This window comes from Chanodichthys erythropterus, chromosome 17 (genome assembly GCF_024489055.1).
Source record: "Chanodichthys erythropterus isolate Z2021 chromosome 17, ASM2448905v1, whole genome shotgun sequence".
NCBI classification, from domain to species: Eukaryota; Metazoa; Chordata; class Actinopteri; order Cypriniformes; family Xenocyprididae; genus Chanodichthys; species Chanodichthys erythropterus.
In genome coordinates, this window is record NC_090237.1 from 14,879,288 (window position 1) to 14,903,436 (window position 24,149).

At 38.1% G+C, this 24,149-nt stretch overlaps 1 protein-coding gene across 3 annotated transcripts in view; it reads left to right on the plus strand.

Moving 5' to 3' along the window:
- Positions 1 to 22,360, plus strand: part of ulk2 (unc-51 like autophagy activating kinase 2) — a 41,881-nt gene extending 19,521 nt beyond the window's left edge. The window contains exons 6-27 of one of the 3 annotated variants that reach the window (XM_067364486.1): positions 2,395 to 2,568; positions 2,894 to 2,967; positions 3,079 to 3,180; positions 3,272 to 3,330; positions 4,073 to 4,155; positions 4,246 to 4,296; positions 4,388 to 4,476; positions 4,633 to 4,804; positions 5,886 to 5,946; positions 9,371 to 9,523; positions 10,988 to 11,133; positions 11,252 to 11,335; positions 12,223 to 12,494; positions 12,581 to 12,777; positions 13,817 to 13,926; positions 14,133 to 14,267; positions 14,427 to 14,635; positions 16,852 to 17,030; positions 17,124 to 17,242; positions 17,486 to 17,643; positions 17,741 to 17,876; positions 20,485 to 22,360. In XM_067364486.1, the coding sequence (XP_067220587.1) occupies positions 2,395 to 2,568; positions 2,894 to 2,967; positions 3,079 to 3,180; positions 3,272 to 3,330; positions 4,073 to 4,155; positions 4,246 to 4,296; positions 4,388 to 4,476; positions 4,633 to 4,804; positions 5,886 to 5,946; positions 9,371 to 9,523; positions 10,988 to 11,133; positions 11,252 to 11,335; positions 12,223 to 12,494; positions 12,581 to 12,777; positions 13,817 to 13,926; positions 14,133 to 14,267; positions 14,427 to 14,635; positions 16,852 to 17,030; positions 17,124 to 17,242; positions 17,486 to 17,643; positions 17,741 to 17,876; positions 20,485 to 20,549 (2,828 nt within the window). In that variant the 3' untranslated portion in view covers positions 20,550 to 22,360. Of the gene's footprint in view, positions 1 to 2,394; positions 2,569 to 2,893; positions 2,968 to 3,078; positions 3,181 to 3,271; positions 3,331 to 4,072; positions 4,156 to 4,245; positions 4,297 to 4,387; positions 4,477 to 4,632; positions 4,805 to 5,885; positions 5,947 to 9,370; positions 9,524 to 10,987; positions 11,134 to 11,251; positions 11,336 to 12,222; positions 12,495 to 12,580; positions 12,778 to 13,816; positions 13,927 to 14,132; positions 14,268 to 14,423; positions 14,636 to 16,851; positions 17,031 to 17,123; positions 17,243 to 17,485; positions 17,644 to 17,740; positions 17,877 to 20,484 lie in introns of all 3 variants that reach the window. The other 2 variants (XM_067364485.1, XM_067364487.1) reach the window with 2 other exon arrangements.
- Positions 22,361 to 24,149: the final 1,789 nt, after the last annotated feature.

Here is a 24,149-nt window from a genome sequence, read left to right on the forward strand (position 1 = left end):
TTTGTTCCATCAGAGAAACTGGTTGGTCTATAAACCATGTTTTCACTAAGTGTATGACGCAGAGGGCATAATAGTGATGACTCTGGTGCCATTTACTTTGTGCGTGTGATGTTGGCTGGACTGTTACCCCTTGTTATGTTCAAACGGCGTGTTATCTTTGTGTAACCATGGTCTTGGCCTCTTACCCTTCTTTTCTGTTTAATTATGCAATCGTTTCTTAGTTATACAACCTCACAGCTATGCCAAACACTGTTTTGGGATCAGTACGAGGTTCATTGTGATCATAATTGCTTTGTTTACAGAGCAGATTGAGTGAAGGGAATCCTCTTAACAGCTCAGTGGATTACACCAGTTTTGTTCTAACAGGGGACCTGGAGCGCCATCACTCCATGTAAAACCCCTGAGCAGCTTCTGATTTTAACATTTACACCAATCAGGGACCTAGAGAACATGACTCTGATGGTCTTGGATTAGCTCAGTGCAGTGTACAGCCTTATTTAAAGGGATAGTTCATCCAGTTTTATTTTTTATTTTTTATTTGTTATGTAGACTTAAACATTTGGAATTCCACTTGTCAACTTTTTAAACTTTTATCTATCAGTAAGAATGGTTTGAAAATGACAAGCCAGTCAGTAATGTTTTGTCATGTATGACATTTTTTTATAGTAATTTTGTAGCTATTATTGCAAATTTTGAATGAGAAATGAAAACTGTACAAATGTAAATGTAAAATTAAAAAAAATAATTTCTTAAAAATAATACATTTGTAAGTTTTTGTGTTGGTCCAATAAAAAAGTGTTGACAGAGCAAGCCAGGTGTGATGAAAAATCATGGAAATTAATGAAATCTTAAAAGGTCAAAAGGTCAAATCGAAAATCGAAATGTTTCTAGTTATGCTCAGTTCTATGGTATTTCTTTCACTATAAACTACTCATATCATTTTGTCTGTTTTATCCCTTAAAACAGACATAATGTAACAGTGTGGTCACATTAGCAAAATTTCTGTGAAATTTCATGGACAAAAAACTTCCATTGTCTATAGTCACTAGTCACTAGTGTAGTAGATTGATGTATGAAGCACAGCTCACACAGAAGTCACTTTCAAACCAAGCAGCTTTCTTTTGGTCAACAACACAGTGAATTTGCGACCCACTTAAAGGTGCCCTAGATTCAAAAATTGAATTTATCTTGGCATAGTTAAATAACAAGAGTTCAGTACATGGAAAAGACATACAGTGAGTCTCAAACTCCATTGTTTCCTCCTTCTTATATAAATCTCATTTGTTTAAAAGACCTCTGAAGAACAGGCGAATCTCAACATAATACCAACTGTTACGTAACAGTCGGGATCAATTATATGTACGCCCCCAATATTTGCATATGCCAGCCCATGTTCCCAACATTATGAAAGGCATTAGACAAGGGCAGAACATCTGGATGTGCACAGCTGAATCATCAGACTATGTAAGCAAGCAAGGACAATAGCAAAAAATGGCAGATGGAGCAATAATAACTGACATGATTCATGGTAACATGATATTTTTAGTGATATTTGTGAATTGTCTTTCTAAATGTTTCGTTAGCATGTTGCTAATGAACTGTTAAATGTGGTTAAAGTTACCATCGTTTCTTACTGTATTCACGGAGACAAGAGCCGTCACTATTTTCATTATTAAACACTTGCAGTCTGTATAATTCATAAACAACTTCATTCTTTATAAATCTCTCCAACAGTGTAGCATTAGCCGTTAGCCATGGAGCACAGCCTCAAATTCAATGTAAACATCAAAATAAACACTGTACTTATGCGATTAGACATGCTGCATGACGAACACTTTGTAAAGATCCATTTTGAGGGTTATATTAGCTGTTTGAACTTTTTTTATGTTGTTTAAGGCAAACGCGAGCTCTTGGGGCGTGGAGTACGAGAATTAAAGGGCCACACACCCTGAATCGGCTCATTTCTAATGATGCCCCAAAACAGGCAGTTAAAAAAATGAATTTAAAATAATCTATGGGGTATTTTGAGCTGAAACTTCACAGACACATTCAGGGGACACCTTACACTTATATTACATCTTTTTAGAAAAAGTTCCAGGGCACCTTTAAAGTTGATGCAAAATCTGAAATTCACAATCGTGTGGATTCCTATTGACATGACTGGATTGTGTCCGCAAAAAACTTGCCAAACCTTAAAGATTTTGCCCTTTAAAACTAGTAAATCTGAGGTTTCTTAATAAGGCCAATTAATTTTCAGCAAATGTCCTTCTTAGAAACATTGCGTGATGTGTGTAAGCGATTATACCAGCTGCAAGTTAAATGGGGTTTTTATAGAATGTCTTAATGGATTTTATAGCCATGTTTCTCAGCGACACAATGTCTTTGCTCTTCCAGCCAAGGGCACTCTGCGAGAGGACACACTGAGGGTCTTTCTACAGCAGATTGCAGCAGCCATGCGCATCCTCAACAGCAAGGGGATCATACACAGAGACCTCAAACCTCAAAACATCCTGCTGTCCTACACGGGCCGCAAGAAGTCCAGCATCAGCGGCATACGCATCAAGATTGGTAACACTCTCCATATTTGATTTGTTGCCTATATTACTATATGTATACAGTATTGTATCAACAGTACAATTTAAATGTCTGAGACCACATTACAAAATTTGACTTGGATATAAATATCTCAAGATGTTTTTAGTCCACTGTGTATGTACCTAATCTTTCATAACCAACAGTCTATCTACTAGCATCACACTCTTTCCGCTCTCTGATCTCTCACACAGCCAGTTCTTTGTTTCCATTGTCTCAGTCTGTGCAGAAGTTATAAGTCGTGACTCTCAGACAGCAGTATGTTGCTATTAATAACACCGGTGCTCTCTTTGTTTAACAGCTGACTTTGGCTTTGCAAGATATCTCCAGAGCAACATGATGGCGGCCACATTATGTGGATCCCCAATGTACATGGTCAGTAGCCACATGTTGTATTCTGTCTCAGATTTGTGAAATACAGTTGCGGTGTGAGACTTGGGCAGCATCATGTTCTCATAATCTGTAATCTATCGCATCTCTTCGCAGGCCCCAGAGGTGATCATGTCCCAGAACTATGATGCCAAAGCTGACCTGTGGAGCATTGGGACTGTCATTTACCAGTGCCTCGTGGGAAAGCCACCTTTCCAGGTGAAGTTCATGACAATGAAGTTCATATATTAGCTGATATTCTGATTTTATGTGAAGTTGTGATAATGTTTTTTTGTGTATATATGACTAGGCTAACAGTCCCCAGGACTTGAGAATGTTCTATGAGAAGAACAAAACTTTGGTGCCAAAGTAAGAGCATCTACTATTTTTGTTTTTATCATATTGTGTTTTATATGAGTCATAATGCTCAAGATTGTATAGTAAAACCACCATTGTCCCATATTTTGTTTGTTGTTTTAGATACTGATACCTAAATAACAGCGAGGCCAATATAATGCTTATACTGTATATACCCTATTGGGTAACACTTTATTTTAAGGTCTTTTAACTAGTTGCTTATTAGCATGCATATTACTAGAATATTGGCTGTTTATTAGTACATATTAAGCACATATTAATGCCTCATTTTGCTTGACCTTATTCTACATTCTTAATCCTACCCAATACCTAAACTTAACAACTACCTTACTGACTATTAATAAGCAGTAAATTAGGAGTTTATTGAGGGAAAAGTTGTAGTTAATACCCCCTATTGTAATATATTGAAATGTATTAAAATAGAAAACAGTTTTTTTAAAATTAAAATAATATTTCACAGTATTAGTTTTTACTGTATTTTTGATCAAATAAATGCAGCCATGGTGAGAATAACAGACTTCTTTCAAAAACATAAAAAATCTTACTAACCCTAAACTTGTGAACAGTAGTGTATGTACAAAAGACTGCTGAAATGAAAAGAACTTTTAATGAACAAATTCTTTACTCAAAATTCACTGAAAAATTAAAATTTTTGGTTATATTTTATTATTAATCTCTATATGGCCAATCATTGGGCGTTGTTTTCTAAATAACTAAATCTTTCTGTTCACAGCATCCCGAGAGAGACGTCTCCTCAACTGGAAGATCTTCTGCTGGGGCTGCTCCAGAGGAATCAGAAGGATCGTATGGATTTTGGTCAGTGTATTTATGTTGTTTCAGTGCATTGTGGGAGGATTTCCACCTCGGTGTTCCCTTTCCTCATTTCTCATATTTTTCTGTCTGCAGACACTTTCTTCAGTCATCCTTTCTTGGAACCAACATCCACTATTAAAAAATGTAAGTAAGAACATTTGATGAGCAAATTTGATGAGTTAAGGTGTGGCTGGACATTAAAACCCAGCCATTTAAAACCCATTTTTTTACCCAGCATGCCCTGTGCCAGTGCCCACATGCTCTGGCTTGGTCACAGACAGCACGTGTGGCAGCTCTCCTTCCTGTCGTTACGTCTCTCCACCGGTAAGTACCTTACATTGTCAATGCTGAATGCGCTGTCTCAGACATGAGCAGTTCCTAATCTAGGGTGTTGCATGAGATGATTACAGCATTGAGAAGTTTAATAGCACTGACTCAGCTCAAGGTAATCCTGCGTTTACCTCCACCTTTGTTTTGAAGTCCCTGCCGGACATGCAGACTCTCCCCGAGGACGTGCTGTCCTCTCCACCTCTCGGCCCTCCCAACTACCTGCAGCTGTCCAAAGAGTCAGGCGGCAGCACCAGCAGCAAGAACTCCTCCTGTGACACGGACGACTTTGTGCTGGTGCCCCATCTCTCTGGAGAGCAGTCCTGTGAGTTACATTACGTCACCGAAAACGTCACCTGCCTACAATGAAAAATTATTTAATAATCAGTATTTTTTTCTCGTTTTTCTGTATATAAAAAAAGAAATCTAAACATCCTTCAAACAAGATCAATTTATTTGAGAATCTATTTTTTTTAACTGTATTGACCATTAATGTGAAATAAAATTATTTAAGGTATTTTTGATGCACTCTTTTTTATTTTTCTTGCATAAGGAAAACAATGTACTTTAAAATGATTTTAATGTAATTTTAATCCTAAATCTAGCTATATTTGAGGTTTATCCTGAAAACAGGAAACACACTTAATTTAACTTAAATGTTCTCAAAACAAGTCTTAATATCTTAAAATAGTCTTAGAACAATTTTGTAAAATATTAATATTTTAATATTAAGTACAATATTTTAAGAATGTTTAATATGTTTACATATTTTTAACTGGAAAACTTTTCAGAGAATAAACCTTGAATTAATTATATTGTTTAATGTAATTTAAGCCTTTTCTTGAAAAATATAAAATATTGAAAAATACATGCAGTTCAATATATGTTTTAATTTTGTAAGATACTAATTTTATAATTTAAGTATGTTTCAATATTTTTACTGAAAGAGAATAAATCTCAAATTAATTTTATTCTTACCACATTAACTGATAATTTAAGCTTATAATTTAAGATAATTTAACTTTAAGCCTTTTTGCAAATCTAGCAAAATCTAGAAAATATTGAAATTTATATGTGCATGGTGTAAATTCTCTCAGTTTTGTTAGATATTAAGTTTATTAAGTATGCTTAGATATTTTTACTGGATATTTTTACAGGATTTTGGATATTGCCATCAGGTGTAACATACGTTATACCTGAACCACACACACACACACACGCACTAAGCACTAGATTTGAGCAGCTGCTGAAGCTGTTTGCGTGTGTTTTAGCGCATGGAGAGAGGCGTCAGCTGAGTCAGCACTGTGAAAGCCTTCCAGCGCTGATTGTGCTCTCACACACTGTGATTTGCTGGTGTATATGAGAATGTGTGTTCTTATGACTTTATTTCTTTCTCTTCTCCTTAGATGACCTTCCAATGGGGGCAGTGGGGCGCAGGCCGTCCAGTGAATTCCTTCTGTGTGGAGGGTGAGTGTGACGTCACTGATATGGTTCACTCAAAATGCATAACAATGCTTTCAACCCCTCAAATCTTCACACATGGATGTATACTTGTAGCATGTATACTTAGTAGGCCAAAGATACACAGTTCACAGTCAATTCCAACAAGCAGACAGGAATATTAACTCCGTATAAATCATCTTGATCCTTTTTTTGTCTGTTTGCATCATGGAAATATGGAATTACGGATTAGCAGCACACTGATCTGTTGACTTCGTTGATGTCATTGGAGATATTTTTGGTGCTGTCCACTCCCGAACTGTTTAATCATGGAGGTGAAAGCCAGGGCGAGTTCATGATTGGGGGGTGTGTGTTGTTATTGCAGGAGGAAGCTGGTGTGGCACTTCTAGAGGTGAATCACACGGCTGGTGAACGAGTCCTGTGGGAGTGAATGTGTGTGTGTTTGTGCTCCTGCCCTAAGAATAGACACCCTGCTGTCATTTCTTCCCATCTGCATGTGATCTAAAACTGTTTCCACACCGTTTACTTGTGAACCGACCTCTATTTTTGTCCCGAGGTGCAGATGCATCCATCGGCTGTTTTGTGACTAGACGTTTGTCATTGTGCTGTTATGCTGTGGATCTGACATGGATATGCCAGAGCTGACAGAGTGAAAGTTAAAACATTCAAATGCCGCACATATTTTGTCTGTTACTCGTGTAAAACAGAAGCTGTTTTGCTGTTGTGAGAGTCAGTGCATCTGCTTCGAGTCACTTCCTTCTGCTCTGTGGCTTTTCTGTTTCCCTCGCTTGTACAAGCGAGACGTACTCCACCTTCACTGTCTCCTCTCTCTGTTTGTTCTTTTTAACACATATCGGCCAAAAGTTGGGACACGCCTGACTGAATTTATTTTTTATGATTTAAAAAAATATAAAACATAAGAGATGCACCCCCAAAGATAATTCTGTTACAACCAATACATGGCAAATATTACAATTCATACTATTTTATCTAAATAAATTCAAAATAAAATAACGTTTTGTTTTAAATGCTACAATTTAATTTAGTCACAACAATATTATAATATACACAGAATGTAAGATGTTCATTTTAAAGGTGCCGTAGAACGTCTTTTTAAAAGATGTAATATAAGTCTAAGGTGTCCCCTGAAAGTGTCTGTGAAGTTTCAGCTCAAAATACCCCATAGATTTTTTTTAATTAATTTTTTTAACTGCCTATTTTGGGGCATCATTAAATATGAGCCGATTCAGGCTGCGGCCCCTTTAATTCTCGTGCTCCACACCCCAAGAGCTCGCGCTTGCCTTGAACAACATAAACAAAGTTCACACAGCTAATATAATCCTCAAAATGGATCTTTACAAAGTGTTCGTCATGCAGCATGTCTAATTGTGTAAGTATTTATTTGGATGTTTACATTTGATTCTGAATGAGTTTGAGGCTATATGCTCTGTGGCTAAAGCTAACATTACACACTGTTGGAGAGATTTATAAAGAATGAAGTTGTGTTTATAAATTATACAGACTGCAAGTGTTTAAAAAACTAAAATAACGACTCCGTGACTCAACAAGTCTCCGTGAATACAGTAAGAAACGATGGTAGCGATGCTAACGAAACATTTAGAAAGACAATTTACAAATATCACTAAAAATATAATCAATGATCATGTCAGTTATTATTGCTCCATCTGCCATTTTTCGCTGTTGTCCTTGCTTTCTTACCTAGTCTGATGATTCAGCTGTGCACAGATCCATACGTTAATACTGGCTGCCCTTGTGTAATGCCTTGAACATGAGCTGGCATATGCAAATATTGGGGGCGTACATATTAATAATCCCGACTGTTACGTAACAGTTAGTGTTATGTTGAGATTCGCCTGTTCTTCGGAGGTCTTTTAAACAAATGAGATTTATACAAGGAGGAGGAAACAATGGAGTTTGAGACTCACTGTATGTCATTTCCATGTACTGAACTCTTGTTATTTAACTATGCCAAGATAAATTCAATTTTTTAATTCTAAGGCACCTTTAAAATTTGCTAAATATAAAAATGAGCATTGTTAATAGATTATTTGTGTTGTGTTTTTAAAGATTTAAGTGAGAAGTCTTTTATGCTCACCAAAGCTGCATTTTTTTTTTCATCAGAAATACAGTAAAAACAGTTATACTATGAAATATTGTTAAAATTTAAAATAACCATTTTCTTTATTAATATATTTTAAAATGTAATTTATTCCTGCAATGCTAAAGCTGAATTTTCAGCATCATTACTCCAGTCTTCAGTGTATCACATGATCCTTCAGAAATCATTCTGATAATGCTGATTTGCAGCTCAAGAAACATTTTTTTAAAAATATTATCAATGTTGAAAACAGTTATGCTTAATATTTTTGTGGAAACTGTGATTTTTTTTCAGGATTCTTTGATGAATAGAAAGTTCAAAAGAACAGCATTTTTTAAAAATAGAAATCTTTTGTAACATTATAAATGTCTTTACTGTCACTTTTGATCAATTTAATGCGTCCTATAACTGAATTGAAGTATTATATTTTTCTGTATTTCAATTCTTCCTGAACCCAAACTTTTGAACAATATCTATCTATATTTTAGATAGATAGATAGATAGATAGATAGATAGATAGATAGATAGATAGATAGATAGATAGATAGATAGACAGACAGACAGACAGACAGACAGACAGACAGACAGACAGACAGACAGACAGACAGACAGACAGACAGACAGACAGACAGACAGACAGACAGACAGACAGACAGACAGACAGACTCATAATTTATGTCCTGTTTGGTTTGTTGTGCCATGCTGAACTGACTCTGGGTCAAACAAAGAGGCTCTCTTTGTGTGCAGTTGTTGTGTAGCCTGGTTAACCGCTCACGTGTAGCCCACTCTCCTCCCTCACTCATTACATAATCCAGTAGACTGGAGCTCAAACAGTAATGCGCAGCTTCCTTTTCTCCCTTTTAGCTCCCCTTCCTCCTTATCAGACCTTAGCATGGTGCGCGCACACCTCCCATAAATGACCCCGTCTTGACATCTGTGAAAAAACATTGTGTTCCTGATAGAATAAGAACGAGCTGTTTTGTTTTCTTTGTCTGTGACTGGTGACGGTAGGCGGACCGAGCACGTGCCACTGCCTAAAAAGCACCGCCCAGGTCTCTTCCCTCCTCCTTACTGATTGGTCAGGGCTTTGTGTTTACACTGTAGCTCCGCCCCATGTGCTTCAGCCATGCCTTCTCAGCAGAAACGGCTTTTGCTGAAATCATTGGACAAAGAAACTTCTCACACGTTACATTTAGTGATTGCATGTTGAACGAGACTTTGATCTTGAGGATTTTGTCAAGGTTTAATGGCCTAAATGGGTTTGGAAAAGCATTCTGACTGGATTACAACCTTGTTTTCTGGGTTTCTCAGGCCACCACCACAACCATCCACCGGACAGACCCCGATGGTGTCGCCACGGAGCGAGACCACGCCAATACCTGTGCCCACACAGGTACGAAACTACCAGCGTATCAAACAGAACCTCTCCAGCAGCCCAACCACAACACTTTATGGCTCTCCCAGGTAAGATATCCAACAACAGGAATGTGTAACTCTGCTACTTGCTTTAAGTGGCATATTCATGTCTTCGTGATGCTATGTAAAGATCTGTGACCTGATTTGTCCAGCTCATTACTTATCAGTTTCCTAAACTGTCTCACTTGTATATCTGATGGGTAGATTTTGCTAAGAGGGATTGTCTTTGATAACGGATGGGTTTAGGTCTTCAGTCAGGTGTTTAGTAGAGTCTGGAGATTATGATTGTTGTTTGTCCCCCATTAGTCACACCAGACCTCAGCAGCTGCTAGACTGCTTCACTCTGACCTGCCCTGCGTCTCAAAAAGTGATTAAGCTCATCACAGCAGCCTTGCTGTCCTTGTGCCCAGGGCCAGGCTGGTTCACATTTTATCACTCTGTTAGTCACCATGCTGATGAAGTGGCCCTGGGCACTGATTCAGATATGATATTTGAATTACGATTGTCTTCCAGGTGCCAGTGCACATTTCTGAGCTTACCAAGCTTTGACAGGGGTGATGTTTTTGTGCCATTAAGCTTATTTATGGATTGTTTGGGAAGTCAGGAATATTGAGTATCTCACTTTTAGTTAAATAAAATGCGAGGAACTCTTAAACTATCAACGCTAATGACAGAGGACATCCTGCAAATTGGGTGTTTCATATACAGTGGCCTAAAAAAGTAAAATGTAGGAATTTCCTGACCATTCAAGGCATCATTTATTGATAAATAAATAAATAAATAAATCAGCTGAATTTTCAACATCATTACTCCAGACTTCAGTGTCACATGATCCTTCAGAAATCATTCTATTTTGCTGATTTGGTGCTTTATTGGTATTATCAATGCCACTTAATTTTTTTGTGGAAACCATAATTTTTCCAGGATTCTCTGATGAATTTAAAGTTCAAAAGAGCAACATGTATTTGAAATAGAAATCTTTACTGTCACTTTTGAGTGATGTGACGTATAGCCAATTATGATGTCCCATACTCGGAATTTATGCACAAAGTGAGTATCGAACACACACACACACACAATGAACACACCCAGAGCAGTGGGCAGCCATTTGTTTTTTTTGCTGCAGCACCCGGGGAGCAATTGGGGGTTAGGTGCCTTGCTCAAGGGTAATGAGTGGAAGAGAGCGCTGTTCATTCATTCTCCCCACCTACATTTCCTGCCGGTACTGAGACTCCAAACCCACGACCTTTGGGTTATAAGTCTATAAAACCATGAGGCCACAACTGCCCTCTGTGATCAATTTAATTCATAGTTAATGTGATGAACTGCATCTGTGAGTTACTCTCTTGGGACACCTGTGTGATCTTGAGGAGAACTGACATCGAGACCAGTTGGTTTTAACATAATTGAATAAGTTTTGGTTACGAAAAGTGAAGTTTGTGCTGTTTGAGTGAAACACAATTGTAAGGTTGTCAAATTCTACTACACTATGATATTTTTGAATTTATACAGGTCAGGCACAGTGCGGCGCTCCAACACAAGCCCCATGGGCTTCCCTAAAATGGTGTCTGGGTCACCAAGCCCTGCAGATACGGTCCAAACTGTGGGACGACGTCTTTCTACGGGCAGTTCCCGGCCCTACTCCCCCTCTCCGCTAGGTAAGAGCTGCCGCTGTCATTCCTGTTTTATGTTTACTGGGTAACTGTATTTTTAAGGATTGACATGTCCTGACGTGCCTATTTTATTTGTGTCTGTCTGTGTGTAATTGTTCCCCAGTGGGCACTATTCCTGAGCAGCTTGGCCACTGCTGCTGCGGACACCCCCAGAGCCACGAGGCCCGCAGTCGCAGCTCCTCAGGCGGTGAGTTTATATGCAAAAGATTGACATGAAAGAACCCACAGCACTGCTGTTTCCTCTTCAAAGTGACACCATTAACAAGCAGTAGCCGCAGTCCCTTCCTCCGGTTAGGTCACAGCATGTCTGCGTTATTCTAATCTCCATGGAGACAGCTGCTCGTTATGGCTGAGAACTCATCAAGCGATCGGAACAATGCATGCTGTAGAAACAAACAGACTCGTGAGCTTTTGTGTGAAACCTCTTCAAACCTATAAACCTTCAAACGTGTGAACTCAATGGTCTTGTCTAAATGGCAGACAAACTCGGCGACCTTTTTTTTTATACTTTCAGTTCACTGAAGTTTTATGGTACACATCTCAAATATTGAAACTGCAGTGCCACCTAGTGGTTGAATCATGTAGCATTTGGTGAGCCATTGCAACAAAATGTTACAAGTTGGCATGAAATGATAATTCACCCTATCTATTACACAAATGTATGTTGTAGATCTTATTGTAAACAAAATTCATCCATGCATATTTTTCATCTTTAAAAATGGGTAACATATTTTACGGTGTCCTTGTTACATGTAGTTACTACTGTATAAAAATAACAGTAAATAATGCATAATTACATGCAACTAACCTAAATCAAACCCTAAGCCTAAGTATGTTGTTAATTAATACCTTAATAAATTCCTTATACCTTAAAATGATGCATAACCTAAAAAAGTTTGACCTTGTAATGTTTAATCGTAATGTCATACTTGTATACAGGTCTTCTCCAATCATTTAGTCTGCTTAAACCCCACCCCTTTCTGTAAAGTCGCATTCATCTGCCTTCAGTGCAATGCCCACACCTCAAAATCCAGTCAACAGCCGATGGAAATAAGGACACTTTTTATGTTTTAGGTTCCCCTGTGCCGTCCTCTCAGTTACTGGGCGCTCGTCTTCAGAGTGCGCCCACGCTGACTGACATCTACCAGAACAAGCAGAAACTACACAAGCAGCTGTCTGACCCAGTACACCCCACCTCCTCTGCATACCCCACCAGCCACTCCCCTCAGCTCGGTCGCCCCGGCAACCTAGGAACCTCCCCAACCAAGCACCTTGGCTCTTCTCCTCGCACCTCTGACTGGCTAACAAAGTCACCTTTGCCCACCATCATCGGCTCGCCCACTAAGGTAAGCTGCAGGAGTTTTTGGGTAAATGTCTTTCTGGCCTAGATCAAGAGCTTTTGACATTAATAATTTCATTTCTTCTCATATAGGCAACCGCTCCATTTAAAATCCCTAAAACTCAAGCCTCGTGCAACCTCCTGGCCCTGGCCTCTCAGCAGGGTATAGCCGACAGCCCCACCCCAGTCAGGATGCTGATGGATGGACGTGACCTCTGTGCACATCACTGCTCGGCGTATCCCAGCAGCCAACAGCCTGCTCCAGAGGCCAGCAAGACTTCCTTTGGCAGGTTGGCAAACGTTTGTTCAAACAATATTTCATATGTGCATAATGCAAAAAAATATGCATAATAATAAGAAAGCATGCAAAGGATGAAAAGTGACAGTAACAACATTTATAATCTTACAAAAGATTTGTTTTAAATAAATGCTGTTCTTTTCAACTTTCTAATTATCAAATAATTCTGAAAAACATATACCAGTTTCCACAAAAATATTAAGCAACTGTTTGATAATAAAAATAAATGTTTCTTGAGCAAATCAGCATATTAGAATGATTTTTTTGAAGGCTCATGTGACACTTAAGACTGGAGTAATGATACTGAAATTATTTGCCAGTACAGAAATAAATTACATTTTAAAATATGAGAGAAAACAGTTATTTTAATATTTCACAAAATTACTGTTTTACTGTATTTTTAATCAAATAAATGCAGTCTTGGTGAGTATAAGAGGCTTCTTTCAAAAACATAAAAATCTTACTGACCCTAAACTTTTAAACATTAATGTATAAAAGTATTATATGATGAATTATGAATTCATAAATGTAATATTTTAGGGTGTTGCACAAAACATTTTACAACCTGAACTAACCTTGCTTTGTCACAAAAATGTTGACTTGGAAAATGTTCTATGATGTCATTTCCTGCATTATGTCACCCCCCCCCTCCACAACATACACCACATGGCATGATTTGCTGTGTTTATTTATAATTCATAATAATTCACCAAATCTACTGCTTATTTCTTTATGTTTTTAAGAAACATACATAAGAATTAAGATTTTCTATTCAAGTGCTTTTGGTTTTTTTTGGTTTTTCAGGACAATTGACATTTCTTTCTTTTTTTCGTTATTATATCAGAACACTTATGCCCCACAGAAATATCATAAAACAAAAAAAAGAAGGAATGCATTGATGTCATTGTTTGCATTTTTTATGTATTTGAATAAATGAATGGATTTGGACAAGAAATAAGAGTCATGTCATTGACTCCTGTATTATAAATTCCATATGCATATAAAAACAAGCTGAACTTTTATTCCCTCAGGTCTGTAAGTGCTGGCAGACTGTCTGAGCAGCCGGTACGTATCACTTTGGGAGGACAGCCGTACAAGGGCAGCACAGACAGCCTCAACACAGAGAGGCCCATGGACACAGGTAGCCCGCTGTTCTCATTTTGTTATAGTTTTTTGTAATGTCCAATATTTCACACCAATATTATTTTATTTTTGCTAAATGTAACCACATTGACATCATTTGAGCTTCTCCTGAAAGCTTCTGGCCTGCATGAAGTTCTCTGATTGGCTGCCAGTGTTTGTATGTGTAAGTCTGTGAGTGACCCCTGTGTGTGCATCCCTCCCCAGCCCCGGCAGGGACTTACGGTTTGGCAGCGGGCGGGGTGAGTCCCCGAAATGTTGTATTCACGGTGGGCTCGCCCCCTAACAGCAGCACCCCTCCCACCTGCAGCCATCTTGCCTCCCGCCCACGCACCACCTCAGGTGAGGGGCTTTGCCTCATAAACCAGCCCCATACACCACTGCTTCAGCTGCCATACTACATGTTTAATGCCTAGGTCACTGCCATTGTTTTTAAAGACCTTCTGATGGTAGTCGCTAAGGACTATGTGGCTGATTTCTGTGTCTATGTGTCCGCAGTAGGCTCCAACAGCTCTGCTGGCTCGCTGTGCTCCACAAGTGGTAAGGTGTACATGGGTTCTCCCCCGGGCATGACCATCGGCAGCTCCTCGCCAGGAGCGGAAGCGGCTCCCAGCAGCCTGCGCTACGTCCCTTATGGCACCTCCCCACCCAGTTTGGATGGATTCATCACCTTTGAAGCACCAGAACTGCCGGAGGAGACGCTGATGGAGGTGAGAGAGCTAACATGTAGAGTAAGGATCGCACCACTGATTTTATTTTTCTAATTACATAATTTAGTCTGTGTTTACTTTAAGACAGTGACTCACAATATGTCATATTATATATTTATATTAATATGTTATTTTCATGTTATGAACAATAACTGATAAATGTCATATATTATTATTTGTTTTTTAAGTGTTTTAAGCTTTTAACATTAGCGATAGGGGGAGAGAGAGGGGAGTGGGACTGGGAAAGGACCACGACAAAATATTATAAGTAAGTGATAAGGTACGAGAGGCTGTGCTGTATCGTGAATAAGTCACGGCTGAAGGGCGTTGTTAGGCACTACTCAAAGCGGAGTGACTTATTCACGATACAGCACTAGCCTTGAGTACCTTATTGCTTTTATAAAACAGTTACCACATAATACAAATATTAAAGCCAAACATATGTATCAATGCAACTTTCATGAAGTAAACTTTCACTAAAGCCTTCCTTTCGCCAGAAAAAATAGTCCCTGACCGTGAACAGCTACAGAAGTTACATTATTACTCCATTAGATGGCGGCAAAGACTGTCTTTATGAGTATGTCAGTCAGTAGCGAAGACTTTTATATTGTAAAGACTGACAAATGCTTTGACTAGCGCTGTCAGTCACGGGAAAACCCCTTAACTGTTAAAAGGACAGGATAATACATATTACCTGAATGCAGGTAATAAACTCGCTTACTCGATCGTTTTCTCACAATACTCTTCTACATAATACAGGAAGCTTCAATGAACAATATCAATTGAGAACATACAGTTTACGTTGCTAAGAGTGGTTGCTAAGGGTGTTGTGTAGTGATACACAGAACTGTCGGGTGAAGCGGTCATAGCGGTGTTTTAACGTGAATAAAACACAGCTATTGATCAATCAGAATCAAGGACAGAAACTAACTGTTTTATAATAATTATTATTATAAATCTACACTACCACTACACTCATAACTCATAAAAATAATAAAAAAAAACGCTAAAAACTAAAATTGGTCATTTTAAGTAAATTTAGGCATCCTAGTATTATAATGTGCATTATCAAAAATTGATATTAATTTTGAGATTAGATAAATATTAAATTTAAAGGAAAATTGTCAATAACTACCTACCTTCTTGTCGTTCCTTTCGTTCATCTTCAAAACACAAATAAAGATATTTTAGATTAAATCTGAGATTTCTGTTCCTCCATTGACAGCTATGCAACTACCACTTTGACGCTTCAAGAAGTTCATAAAGAGATCATACACTAATTCATATGAATTGAGAGGCTTAAGCATGCTTGCTTAAAGTGTAAGAACCAATGAGGTTCATTCTTGTGTGTTACGCAGCACATTTGAGCTTCCCCAAGAAACAATGAGGTTTGTTCTCACGTGGTTTATCTTCTGTTCATGTTCGCTGATCAATGTTTATATGTGAATAAAAGCCAAAATTCAATCTGTTCATCATATTTTTACTTTAACCTCTCAATATATATGGATTAGTTTTACAATGTCTTTTATGAACTTTTTGAAGTGACAAGGTGGTAGTTGCATAGGCTGTCAATGGAGGGACAGAAATCGCACAGATTTCATTAAAAATATCTTTTGTGTTTTGGAGATAAACGAAAGTCTCACAGGTTTGGACAAGTGAGACTAACCCTAACAGTGTTAAAGTGTTTTAAAAATTAACTTTAAATGAGTGTTAGATGTGTAAGGGTAATCAAAATGTTAAAATAAGGGAAATAGGAATGAATATATTCAATATCGGGTTACTCAGACCAGACACGTCAACTAGCAGTGTTGTTACTGTAACCAAAACTACTGAAACAAAGCTAAAATAAAATATAAATATTTGATGGAAAAAGTTTGCAATAAAATATGTAAAATAAGTTGAAGAGATTAAATTACTAAACTAAAACAAAAATAAAATATAATTTAAAATAAAATAATTTAACAAAATATGTTAAAAAAGGAAAAAAAATAACAAAAAATTAAATAAAAATAAAAACTGAAAATATACAAAAAAGGAAAATAAATAAATATTATAATAGTAAATAGATAATACTAAAATAACACCGGTGATCTAGTTACTGAATCCTGTATGCTGGTCATATAGCTCCAGATTTCAGCTAATGCACATTAATTCAGTCTGCACTGGATAAAGCTTTTCTTGGGAAACACTAACAGGTTTATGTGTGTGTATGGCAGCGTGAGCACACAGACACCCTGATGCACCTGCGGATGATGCTGTCCTTTACGGATTGTGTGCTGGAGATCGCTTCTCTACGGGCCGGAGGACCTGATCTGGGTGCATCCGCCGCCTCTCTCTATCCACCTCAGGACAGCGTGGTGGTGGATCAGATCAGTCAGCTCAGTAAGGAATGGGGGTAAGAAGAGTGCCTACGAACACACGCAAACTTTAACATTGAGGCTTTATAGCACACAGTATTATTTAATGCTTTGGTCATCATCTCACACAGGCAGGTGGAGCAGCTGGTGTTGTACATGAAAGCCGCACAGCTGCTGGCCTCCTCGCTGCACCTGGCCAAAGCTCAGATCAAGTCTGCCAAGCTCAATCCTTCCACGGCCGTCAAACAAGGTGAGCTGCTACATTTGTTGACTCTGATATAGTGTTGTCAAAAGTACCGACCGCGATACCAAGTCGGTACTGAAATTTTAAAAATGGGGCGCTTTGAGCACAGCGCATTTTTAAAATTGAAATTTTCTAGTTTCTAAAATGAGCAGATTTGTTGTTGTTACAGCAGAAGTACTAGAAATACCTTGGCGGGCCTTCAAATGTTTGAAACTAGTGAATATCATGTACCTTCTCTCTGAACTTCAGTGGTGAAGAGTCTGAACGAGCGCTACAAGAGCTGCATTTCCCTGTGCCGCCGCCTCACGGACAAACTCAACCACTTTTTCTCTGACAAGCAGCGATTTGTGGATGAGATCAACAGCGTAACAGCTGAGAAGCTCATTTATAACCATGCTGTAGAGATGGTGAGTGAGGATGGTCATGGCAGCCTTACTTTGAGCTTCGTTGCGTGATTTTATGAGTGGTTAACATTGGTGTCATGTTTTTGTATGTGTGTTACAGGTGCAGTCGGCCGCACTAGACGAGATGTTTCAGCAGACAGAGGACATCGCATATCGCTACAACAAGGCATCCATGCTGCTGGAAGGCCTGTCCAAGATCCTTCAGGACCCAGCTGATGTAGAGAATGTTATCAAATGTGAGTTGAATTTAAAAATCAGTTTTAACCCTCTGGTGCTGCTCGCATGACACTGAATGAAATGAATGTACTATATTTTAGTTTGATAATGTTTTTGATTTCATATTTTGTATTTTTAGGGGATTTTATGGTACTATTTATGGAATAGTTATGATCCTTTTATTACCTGTTAATCACTTTTTGAGCATAGACCTGAAAATGAAATTTCCAACTTAAACTGTCATAAATCTTAAATGCTTTGGAGCAAAGACTTAAAGGTGCCGTAGAACGTCTTTTTAAAAGATGTAATATAAGTCTAAGGTGTCCCCTGAATGTGTCTGTGAAGTTTCAGCTCAAAATACCCCATAGATTTTTTTTAATTCATTTTTTTAACTGCCTATTTTGGGGCATCATTGTAAATGAGCCGATTCAGGGCTGCTGGCCCTTTAATTGCTCGTGCTCTCCACCCACGGAGCTCGCGTTTGCCTTTAACAGCATAAACAAAGTTCACACAGCTAATATAACCCTCAAAATGGATCTTTACAAAGTGTTCGTCATGCAGCATATCTAATCGCGTAAGTATGGTATTTATTTGGATGTTTACATTTTATCTTGTTATTTAACTATGCCTAGAAAAATCCATTTTTTAATTCTAGGGCACCGTTAAGTTTGGTCTGTTTTTAAAGAAGACACTTGGAAGATTTTTGAAATTTGAAGTGAAAAAGTGAAACTAAAATAAAGTTATAGGAGTTTATTATTATGAAAAATGCACAAAATTGCATAATTTTATATGAATTACGTATATTTTTCAAAACATGTTTTACTCTAAACTGTTAGACAATCAAAGCCATATCTAAACAAGTTGTGTTCCAAATTTTAGGTTGATATCTCAAAAAATTAGCTTTCAGTAAGATTTTGTTTGGGCGCAGTACCAAAAGTTTGCACTAGATGAAATTCATCACCCAGTCATTTTTGACTACAAACAATACAAGTCTGACAATTTTTTTCTTTCGAATCATGTCCGTGATTTGTGTGTGTATTCACATAACAAGTGCCAAAACCTTTACCAAATTTTGTACCACTTCGATGAACTTAAAAAAAAAAAAAAGTAAAAGTCAGAAATGACCGAACAGCACCAGAGGGTTAAAAAAAAATTAATGTAATCAAATGATTTTCATGATGTTCATTTCATTATGATTGATGTTTTTTTGCTGATGTGACCAATGTAGTCTGATTCACTTTCAAATGACTGTTATGATCTGGTTCTTTTATGATTCTGGTTTAATGAATTGACCCTTCGCCGGGAGTTTGATTGACAAGCGATCTAACAGATCATAATGCCGAATCCGCTATTTTGTCTGACAAAGCAGTCAGGAGTTAGAAGATTAACCTCGGTGAACTTGAACTTGAAAAATGGTGTGTGCTGACATCTTTCCGCATTTGAAACAACATTCCTTCTGATGTTCATTCATGTTTATTTGATGCTATAAACTAACTAGTTGGAAGAGATGATTGATTCCAGGCCGCTTGAGCAATCTGTCACGACACATTAAAGAGCCACAAAACGTTGTTTTTATTGTTCAAATTATTCAAAAAGCTGGGACTTTGTTTAATATCATAAGTAACCTGCTCTGTCTTGTCTGTCGACTTGTCAGTGTCCTCTTTTCTTTGCGATGTATTTTTCACTCTGTGTGTCGTGACAGCGCCACGGCTTGTCGGACAAAGTAACAGTAACTAAGGGGGGCGGGTCTTTGCAAAGGGTCAATTGGAACAAGTGTAACTTCAGTGTAAATTTTGACTGGTTTTTGTAATAAAAACATACAGTTAGGACCAAATAAAGGCTGCTGCTAAAAATGAACATTCTGTCATTTATTACTCACTCTCATGTTGTTCCACACCTGTAAGACCTTCGTTCATCTTCAGAACACAGATTAAGATATTTTTGATGAAATCCGATGGCTCAGTGAGGCTTCCATTGCCAACAAGATAATTAACACTTTCAGATGCCCAGAAAGCTACTAAAGACATGTTCAAAACAGTTCATGTGACTACAGTGGTTCAACCTTAGCGACGAGAATAATTTTTGTGCTGCAAACACCCCCCCCAAATAACGACTTTATTCAACAATATCTACTGATGGGCAATTTCAAAACACTGCTTCATGAAGCTTTGAAGCTTTACAAATCTTTTGTTTTCAATCAGTGGTTTGGAGCGTGTATCAAACTGCGAAAGTCACATGATTTCAGTAAACGAGGCTTTATCACGTCATAGGTGTTTCGAAATTTCAATGGTTCACCACTGGGGGGCGTGACTTTGGCAGTTTGATGCCTCACTGAGTCATCGGATTTTAGCAAAAATATCTTAATTTGTGTTCCAAAGATGAACGAAGGTCTTACGGGTGTGGAACGACATGAGGGTGAGCAATAAATGACATTATTTTCATTTTTGGGTGAACTAACCCTTTAAGTTGAAGTACTAAAAGAGAATAGCTCTAACTACTCAGAATAAAGCTAAATAGATATATTCAACAAAAACTAAAAATGTAGTTCCAGAATTGTTAATGCATCTCATTTATGTGTCTTTGGTTAATGCTTCTAACACATTTTCTCTTTGTGTTTCCTTTGCACAGACAAGGCAAGTGTGGACCGGAGGATCTCAGCTTTGTGTTACTGCACCGTTACCCTGTACGAATAAAAAGACTGATCTGTGAAAACTTGGCCGATGCTTTCACTCCAGGGACCATCATCTTCTCAAGCTACAGAGAAGACTAAACAAATCCCTTGTTTTTGTTGCGTAGCAGTCAAAGCACTTTCAGTTCCTTTTGATTCCTTTCAATCACAAGCAACAGACCAAGTATTAAATTTTTTGCAGACGACATTTTGAGAAGGATGTGCACAAGTTCACTACCAAAGATGAAAACTAAACAGAGACTTTATAGTATGAAAAAAGCCGTTGGACCTGCATTTAGATCCATCTTCTGTTTTTTCAACTTAAACGACTGACATTTTTTCCCGTTTTTACATAAACTGAAGGGACTCTGGACTGGGAATCCTGGGAGGCCCAACATTGAACATCAATGCAAATCAGTTCATCTTATTGTTTTATACTGCACTCTATTGCTCTGATTATTTATTGGTTGTAGAAAGATCTGCTAGTGTTATTGATGATAGTGTTGCGCGGCCAGTGTTGGACTGTAATTACTGGTACCACACATACACAGTCACGTGATTGAACTTAGGAGGAATCTGTAGTATTTACAAAATCAGTTTTGAAGCAAATGCACTTTATTGAGGCAGATGTGGAAGACGCTTGTCCTAGAACATCTGGGAGAAGGTGGAGATGATGACCCCTCCATCCGTCTCCAAGATCAGCATATGGCTCTAGATTTCTATATCTGAAATCCTCTGAAAATGAGTGTCTGGAAGGCCCGTGAGCATCAGGTTGGACATTGGCGTCACATAACAGCCTCATGGTGAATCATACATAATGGTCAAAATACTTGAGTCGTTACTTACCTTTTGATTCAGCCGTACTGAAACATTTTTATGTTCATATTAATACTGTAGCTTTTTTTAACCGACGTGCGTGAGCTGTAAATACTTGTACATTCTACATGTGTGTTTTTATTTTGGAGTGAATGCGAGCGAGCACAGCGTGATTGAAGAAGGTGGATGCTGCCGCCACCAGCCCTGCCTGTCAAATTAAGAGCACAAGATTTCCTTGTTTTTAGGTTTTTTATTTCACTGTAGAGGTTATAGATGAGGACAACTTCCGCAGAGACTCGAGACCTCACTTTGCATGGCAGCTCTTGATTAACGCCCATGAATATCTTGTGTACGACAATACGTTGACTTTGCGGGACGTGGATGTTGTAGGTAAATGGGAGAGAGTACGGCCCACTGCCAGGCTCTGCTTTTCTCCATTCATCCACTGTGCTCAGGACAGTGTTTGTGTAACTGCAATTCCCAGATGCAGTGGCCAGTTTCAGGATACTGAAGAACTGAAAGCATGACTTCGGGGAGTCTACTTTCACTTGTACATGTTTTGAAAACCTCGCTCCCTCTCTCCTGCACTCTGCCTGTGTTTTTATTTTTAATAATGGCCCCTGTGAGCCTACAAAGCCTTTACTGTACAGAAAAAGAAGGCTGATGTCCTTTCTGCCACTTTGTTATACAAAATCCATGCATATCTGTAGTTGAAGAACTTCATTATCCTGAGCAGAACTGTGTACAAATGATCCATTAGAGAAGACTAGTACAGAGCACATGTACCTGTGAAACGTTAGAATGTACTTGCCCTTCGGTTAGCAACTTTCCCTTTCCGAATAAAAACTTACATCCAGCCTATCACAGCCCGACACGACGTGATCACGGTCGATGCAGCCTGAAGGTTCGTGATCCTTTGACTTTCAGTGACAAAATGTTTAATCAATATGTGTTTTACCAAGGGCATCTATGTTGTCTGAAACTGTAGAAATACAGCTTTTATTAAACAGATCAATTTTATCCTGTTATCTGAGTCTCAGTTTGTGTCATGTGTTTGCAAAAGTGTTGGAGACTTAAGCATACTGCTGTAAAATGTAACTTTATGGGAACGTTAAAATAACATTAGAATAGCGTTATACAAACCAAAAAAACTAACATTCTATTTCCGTTAAGAAAACTTTCCTGACTAACCAAAAAATAAACCTTAACAAAATAACCTTCTGGGAACCAAAAACGAACGTTCTGGAAACGTCATAATAACGTTATGTTTTTGGTTCCCAGAAGGTTATTTTGTTAAGGTTTATTTTTGGTTAGCAAGGAAAGTTTTCTTAACTTTCCCAGAACGTTAGATTTTGAATCCCAGAACATTATTCTAACATTAATCTAACGTTCCCAGAACGTTAGTTTTTGGTTTGTTTAATGTTATTCTAATGTTCTCATAACGTTATTATAATGTTTCCAGAACGTTAGTTTTTGGTTCCCAGAAGGTTATTTTGTTAAAGGTTTATTTTTGGTTAGCAAGGAAAGTTTTCTTAACATTCCCAGAACGTTAGAGAACATTAGAATAACATTAAACAAACCAAAAACTAACGTTCTGTGAACGTTATATGGAAGATTAAACAAGATTGCATTTGTCCATTAATTGGTTTGCTTTAGGATTTACTTCATTTCATGGGAGACCCAGATTTTACATTTCTTCAGCACCAATTAAAGGTACAATATGTAAATTTTTTGCAGTAAAATATCCAAAAACCACTAGGCTAGTGTTATATATTTTGTCCAGCTGATTACAAACAATATCTCTAATGTTTTCAACTACTTGTAAATCATGAGAAAATTCCCATTCTAAACAGTGGCACGGGGCAGTGCAGTCGCCTGCCAATGATGTCAATTACCTTTGTTACCGCCTTTACTGACGTAGAAACCACATGACAACAGTGCCGTGGACAAATGCGGAAGTGGAGTCTAGCGTCCAGCAAACCACTAGCTTGCTTCAAGCAGTTCCTTATTTATTTCTTGCACGTTTTATGGTGGATTGTGTTACTTATTTATGGAACATAATTACTGTTTACCATCTGCCGCTGGTTCTGTCGACAAGGACAGCTCCCGTAAACTCATGACCGGAAAAGCGGAAGCGGCGCCGGTGACTGTGTCATAATAAAAGTCCCGCTGCTCGTGAGGCGTGTGTTGATCAATCGCTCCAGCTCCTCGTTCAGCTCCACAACACTCGCTCCTGCTCTGCTTCATACTACAGTAACGTTAATAATCGCATCCACGAACATGAGTTCTTCCAGACTCCAATCCCTATTCTTTTGCACCGTCCGTTGATATGGAGACCACATGTCCCAAGTTTCCGCTCTAAAACTTGGCGTCATCAAACTACGCCTTTGTTTTGAATAGGCTTCTAGCGACCTCTAGCGGAAAAAAATATCACAAATTGTACCTTTAACATTGAATTCAACACAATCTATGGTTTTTAAAATCTGAAATATTTTCATTAAGAAATTAATTATTTGACAAAGTAGGATATCAATACATTAATTTCTTATCACTGAATTGTACGTTTTAGCGGGACATGCTTCTTTTGTTCCGTAAACAAAAACCTCTCGATTGGGTTAATCATGTTCTCTTCACTAAGTTTGTAAAATCATATTTACACATCTCACATCCATATTTATATTAATTATAATTATTCAATAAAGAGACCAATAAACATTCATTTTTAAATTACGAGAGTGAGCGGCTAACTGTGGGAGAGAGCGCATGCTGAAGAAGCGCGTGCAGAGCACAGGCACGCAGTAAACCCAGC